General features: G+C 37.0%; 1 protein-coding gene across 1 annotated transcript; it reads right to left on the bottom strand.

The window, feature by feature from the left end:
* Positions 1-1,558: 1,558 nt before the first annotated feature.
* On the bottom strand, positions 1,559-3,485 carry LOC115967333 (UDP-glycosyltransferase 74E1-like). Its single transcript, XM_031086406.1, has 2 exons — positions 2,620-3,485; positions 1,559-2,492 (listed from the first exon to the last, which is right to left on the bottom strand). Exons 1-2 carry the CDS (start codon positions 3,274-3,276, stop codon positions 1,770-1,772), a joined length of 1,380 nt encoding a protein of 459 aa, XP_030942266.1. The 5' UTR covers positions 3,277-3,485; the 3' UTR covers positions 1,559-1,769.
* Between the last annotated feature and the right edge of the window lie 3,138 nt (positions 3,486-6,623).

The following is a 6,623-nucleotide window of genomic DNA, read 5'->3' as shown; positions in this document are numbered from 1 at the left end:
GGTTCATGGCTCGTTGTTGGCCCATTATTCTGTTTTCACATAAAGTTTCGTTATATGGCCTCAAATGAAACTATTTCTTTATGTAGTCTAATCTGGAACTCGAGTCTTTGATAGTTGAAGAGAATAAAATATGGCTTGATGGGCCTGACGGATCCGGGTCCATGGGCCAACAGGGAACTGGCCCAACGCTCGCTAAAGCCTATCGCTGGTAGATACAGTAAAGGCCCTGGATATAAAGTCTTTGCTGCTCTCGCCTGAATCACCCTAGAGCCCCAAAAATCGAAATCCTAGCACAAAGGGGATTCTAGAAGATACGCACACCAAAGGAAGATCTCCTCTACAAGGAAAGACCTTACTCACCACTTTTGGAAATATTCAAATAGAGTTCTATAAGGAAAATACTTCCACACCAAGGAGGAGGAGCCGACCTTCTACTACTATAAAAGCCCCAATACCCTCACAAGTCAATGTACGCATAATTTACCCTTTCTAACACTCTAGAGTTGTAAGAATAATTCTAACTTGACTTTCGGAGGGTATTTGGCCGGCACCACACCGGTGCTCTCTATGAGGTCTTCTATTATTTTGTTGTGCAGGTCTACTTTGAGTACGCGAGTGCTGTGTGACCTATTGGTGATTTTTTCGGCATCATCAATAGTCAAGTTCCAACTTGAGTTGAGATTTTTTTTTTTGAAGTTCCTAATGGAACTAGCGTCTTGGAACTCGACTCTCAAAGATGCCAGTTCCGAATGAGATTACATAATGAAATAGTTTCGTTTGAAGCTATATAATGAAATTGTTTGTGAAAACATAATAAATAGCAAAAAAGGCTGTAAGTTCATAGCTTCTTTATATATATTAATTTTACTTACATGAAGACACACTGTTTGATTTTTTTTTGTTGAAAAAAAAAAGCTGTTTGATATAATTCTTGAATGTTTTTTCTCAAATATGTATTTGGAGTTTGTCTCAAATGCTTTCTCTAAAGAAAACAATATTATGGTAATTTTTTTTTTCAACGTGTAAAATGTAAATTTGAATTGAATTTTCATGATTCTGAATTCAAGGCAAAAGAGAGCTACATCAGAATAGACAATCCCGGTGGATCAAGTGTCTCATAAGATGGACGAGACATATATGATACCGATTGATGCTAATGCTCTAGGGATGCTTATAGTGACTGGAGAATATATTGTCATAGCTAGGTGTGTGTTGTTAAAGCTTTCTCATGAATAAAGCTGTTGGAGAAAAGAGTCAAAAGTCAATTAAGAACACCAATGAGCTTCCATGAAAATCCACTGGATTTAGACAGCAACCAATCTTCTTGTGATCCAAGCCACAAATCCCAGGGGAATAATATAAGGACACACTTTGGGAAAGGGCTAGCTGACATGGTTTTCATTGGTGCATTCTCCTAGAAAATCGTAGCTTAATTTTTCCTTTTCCAAATCATACCTGTGGTGCATAGGGTGGATGTACATGTAATATCACCTCCGAAATCAGATGGATATGGATTTATAAAGCCAACATTAATTATAATTATTTATGAAATGCAACATTTGAAAAGGCCAAGCAACCATCGATAGATATTTACGGTTTACACAGTTCCAAACTGACAAGCCAAAATTATTACATGGAAAAAGTCGATCTGTTACACACCGAGTGTAACCCTTATTGCATTACCATTCAGAGTGCACCAATTCATGAAGAAACAACTGCAACTAATTAATGCACCTGAAGCTCTTAGCTACTAAGTTAGCTAGGTCTTTTTAGGAGTGAACCAACGTAGTTACAAACTCTTCAATGTTTTTATCTGAACTTCCACCTTGGTCAACAGCTTCTTTGGCCAATGCCTTCCATTTGTATGCATTTTTCAAAATCTCTTTCCCTCTCTCCCCTTCCATTATTTCCCTTATGCAATTTTCTATTGCTTCTCTCTTGACTAACCCTTTCTCATCGGCCGGAGCTTTAAGTCCCATCTTCCAAACATCCATAATATACTTTGCATTTGTTGGTTGATCTGTCCATTGTGGCACTGCAACCATTGGAACACCCAAGCTAAGAGCTTCCAAAGTAGAGTTCCATCCACAATGTGTCACAAAGCATCCCACTGCCTCATGTGTTAATACCTCGAGCTGGGGACACCAATGAACCACAAGTCCTTTCTCTGAAGTCTCTTCCACAAAGTTTTTGGGGAGCTTTGCCTCTTCAGATGCTCTTACCACCCACAAGAAGTAGCTGTTGCTCATTCTCAAACCCCAAGCAAGTTCTTCCATTTGCTCGGCATTAAGAGCGGCCAAACTCCCGAAAGATACATAAATAACAGATCCTTTTGCATGATCATTTAGCCATTTCATGCAAGCATCGCTGTTTGGTTCGAAGATGCAGAAACCATAGTCTTTGTCATCTTCAATCCGCTTGTCTAAGTACATAGATGGTATGGTTGGTCCTATAGTTCTCAATGGCCATATCTCTGTCATCCAATCCACTACCTACAAACAATTTTATCATACCAATTAAGCATAAAATTTTTATTTAATTCAAATGAAAAAATCAATCAAAAAAGAAAAGGAAACAGGAAAGTAACAGTATACAGCCTCAGTTTATTTGCTTAATTACCTCTGGCTCCAGCTCATATAACGTGTTGCAAAGGACCCAATCAGCTTTATCAACATTGGAAAATTGGCTCACAAGCATATCAAAGAAAGCTGGATAGGTGTTTAAATCATAAATTAAAGATGGCATGTCCTGAGGTTGAAGTGTTGGCAACCCTGGAAGCAAAATTTCTGGCTCTGAAAGAGGAAGTTTGAGCAACCCCTTATGGACATGGTAGTATATATTATCAACAGCACAAGATTGAGTGAAAAAAACAGCACCAACTAAGCCAAACTTTTTGGCTACGTCGAGAGCCCAAGGCAAGAAAGCATCATAAACAATACAATCAACAGGGTTGCCTGAAATAGAACTAGAAAGCTTCTCAAGGAGCTCAGCCAGAGTTTGTGACCCCACTTGCCAAAATCGCTCCAAATAGGCCTGGATGCTCTCTGCATGAGCAATCCCACCTTCATCAAAGCCATCAGAGATGGTCTCTAGGGCAATGGAGCTGGCTTCTTTGTGAATGGTTTTGGACATGGAGCGTGTGGTAACTAGAGTAACTTTGACTCCTTTGTGCTCCAAACGCTTGGCGAACTCGAGCATAGGATTAAGGTGGCCTTGGGTTGGATAGGATAACACCAAACAATGAGCTTTGTAGGCATTATTCCTTTCCTTCTCCATTTCTGCTAGCTAACACAGGTTATAACTTTGAGCTGTCTTTTAAGTTGTCTTGAGAGAGTGATAAATATGAACATGAAGTGCACAATTTGTGTACGGAATTCTGTGGGGGAGGGTTGTCGCTTTTCTTTTATGAAAATGCTAAATACGGATTTACACAGAGAGCCAGGGAGGGATCACGCCATCCAAAAAATTGTATTTTACAATATGAACACTGTAGTGTCCTCTTAGGGTCCGTTTGGATTGAGCTTATTGTTGCTGAAACTGAAAACTGAAAACTGAAAACTGAAAACACTGTAGCAAAATAATTTTTAAATGTGTAAATAGTGTCGTGGGACCCATGAATAGTGCATAAACAGTGCGTAAACAGTGTGTAAACAATGTATGAATAGTATTTTTTGTCCCTTGCACAGTACTTTTACTGTTCACGTGCAGAGGAAAAAAACAAAAAAAAAAAAAAAAAGGTAGGAAAACGTAGAGCTGAAACGCAAGTTTCAGCTCTACCCAAACGGGCACTTAAATTTAGAAACAACTGTAGTAAGAGCAACCAGTAAAATTTCTCACTATTTTGTATGAAAAAAACCTTTTTTTTTTTTTTTTACTTACTCACTTTTATAAAACTCTCACATTAGTTTATTTATTCTACACGTTTATTCAATAAAATAATTATTTCTTTTAACACTGTCATCTCTCAACACAACCCCCACAGCCACTGTCATCAAGCAACCACTATCATCAACCCAGCCTTCGGCCTCCCACTGAGCAACAAGATCGACACCAGCATCCAAAAAAAAAAAAAAACCTAGTAAAAAAACCAGAAAACCAGAAAAACAACCCAAAGAACATATCAGCAACCCACTGACCCACACCCACAATCATCAATACCATCAACCCACACCCACAATCACTATCACGGCAGCCTAAAGCTCAACCAAAAAACCAGAGGAAAAAAAAAAAAAAAAAAACAGATCGGCGATCAAGAGAGAACTAGCAACCGTGATCTAAGAGAGTTGATTTAATCCACAACAGATCGATGACGGGCTTGAGTTGGCGGCGTGGGTCGGCGAGAGTGAGGTGATCTGATGAAATGAGAGAGTTGATTTGATGGCATGTGAGAGAGTTGATTGGTGAGAGTGAGGTGAGAGAGGAAATGAGAAAAAGAGAGAGGTGAGAGTCAGAGGTAATGAGAGGAGAGAGAAAAGAGTCTAAAATAATAGATACACGAGCTACAGTAACCGTGTAAATATACACAGTTATTGTAGCTAATGTGTATATTTACACATTTTTACACCCACTGATGTGAGTGTTTTTTTACTCAAAATGTGTAAAATGGGTACCTTTTTCTATTTTAGAAGACTATACAAGGGCTGATGTGGTTGCTCTAAGATTGTTAAAATAAAAAATATTAGTATTTTATTCATTCTCTCTCTTCTGAATCTCTCTTTTTAATGTGTTATATATTATTTTAATGTGTAGATATATTATTTTAATGAGTTGAATAGAAAAATAAAAGTTGAGATGTTGAGTGTGTTGTAAAACAGTATGATATAATTAATAAAGTAGATTTTGAAATGATAAAATGAAATTTTTTAAAGAAACCAGATGCAAATGTTCTTATTAAGAAAGTCCCAAGTCCCAACTCTCTAATGATGTATGGTTTAATTCAGACATAAAAGGGACTAAGGGGCCAACATATTTTGAAAAAAGATAGCAATAGTACATACATTTAATGAATATATTGAGCTTAAAATAATTATTTTTGGTCCCCTCCTCTCAAGAAGTTACAAATAGATATGGCAAAACCGGTCAGAATTTTCTGACTCGACCCGACCCAAAAAATACCTGATTCAAATATGATTTTTTTAATCTGAAACAAAAACGGGTTGATTCATGACCCGACCCTTTTTTTTGCGAATCAATCTAACCCAACCCGGATAACTCATGACCCGATCTGTTAAAAAAAATTCACTAAAAAAATATTTAAACTACGTCCTAATACTAGGTGCATAAAACACAAAGCACCAGAACAAACCAATAGTCAATAAATTACAAGACAAGACAATAACTTCAGCCTTCACATGCAATTTGACTATTTGAGGGCTTCACAACCAATAAAGCTTCAGCTCCACTGCCACCAGAGACATGATATGAGAGAATGAGACAAGACTTAGACAACACAACACAACCATTAAAAAAAAGAAAAAATCTAATTCAATTGACTAGCTTAGCTGTAGTCCAAAGCCAAAGGCACAATTCACAAACATGAAAAAGTGAAACACTGAAACGTGACCAAAATGAATGAATTGTATAGCCGTAAATCAAAATGAATGAATAGAGGATCTAGAGACTAAGCGCACGAATTGTGCTTTTGATGAGTTCACATCAGCACCGTAGTGTCCTTTGGCTTTGTGCATGTTATACGTGTTGGTAAATTACTAAATTGGATGCATATATAAGCTGGTTGTACTCCATTATAGTTTATCATTCTTTACTTGCAATCTTCATTTTCTCTTCCTACTTTAAACAGATCGAATATTATTCCAAGATTGGCTTCTAGAAAGCTAGAACAAGAGTTGCACCAAATTTAGGTATCAAGTGTTTAGTGGTAATTGGTAACAGTATCACCAGTGAGAATCTATCAATCTAATCACAGTTGAGGAACTCATAAACGATTGACAGATTGCATCTATTCAAAAAAAAAAAAGTTTGAAAAATACGGGTCAACCTGACCTGACCCGACTCGCAACCCAATTGACCCGTTTAAAAATGACCTGTTTTAACCTGCAACCTGATTAACCCGCAAACCCGATTGACCCGACCTAAACCCAACTCGATCCGCCCATTTTGCCACATCTATTAGTACCCAAATAAAAGCTACAATTAATAGCATATCTTTAACTCAGAACTCAATTTTCATCGCTTAATTCTCAAAATTAATTAACCCCACCTTAAGAAATTGTGTTTGGCTAGATTTTTGTTTTCATTTTTCATAACTCAAAACTCAAAATTTTGAGTTTGAGTGTGGGTTTGGATCCACGTTTGAGTTTTGCGTTTGCGTTTTTCTTCCTTTTTTTTTTTTGGCACGTGTTTTAGAGGAGACAAAATTTATTGTTCACGCATTGTTCATGGGACTCACAGTCACTTTATTCAAAAAAAAATATTAAAAATGGGTCTCAGGGTACTATTCACATATTTAAAAATTATTTTGCTACAGTATTTTCAGTTTTCAGTTTCAGCAAAAATAAATTGTATCCAAACGAACTCGAGTCACCGAAAATGAGAACAGAATTTGGAAGTTTTTTTATTTATTTTTTATTACCAGCTTGTGAAAACTCTCATTAAACTGGACT

The sequence above is a fragment of the Quercus lobata genome, chromosome 11, assembly GCF_001633185.2.
Source record: "Quercus lobata isolate SW786 chromosome 11, ValleyOak3.0 Primary Assembly, whole genome shotgun sequence".
NCBI classification, from domain to species: domain Eukaryota; kingdom Viridiplantae; phylum Streptophyta; class Magnoliopsida; order Fagales; family Fagaceae; genus Quercus; species Quercus lobata.
This window is presented reverse-complemented; position numbering and strand designations above follow the sequence as displayed.

Excerpts from the sequence above, each read along its gene's own strand:
- LOC115967333 (XM_031086406.1), bottom strand. The coding sequence starts at position 3,276 with ATGGAGAAGGAAAGGAATAATGCCTACAAAGCTCATTGTTTGGTGTTA. Across the intron at positions 2,493-2,619 it reads TATATGAGCTGGAGCCAGAG|GTAGTGGATTGGATGACAGA; the intron begins GTAATTAAGCAA and ends AATTGTTTGTAG.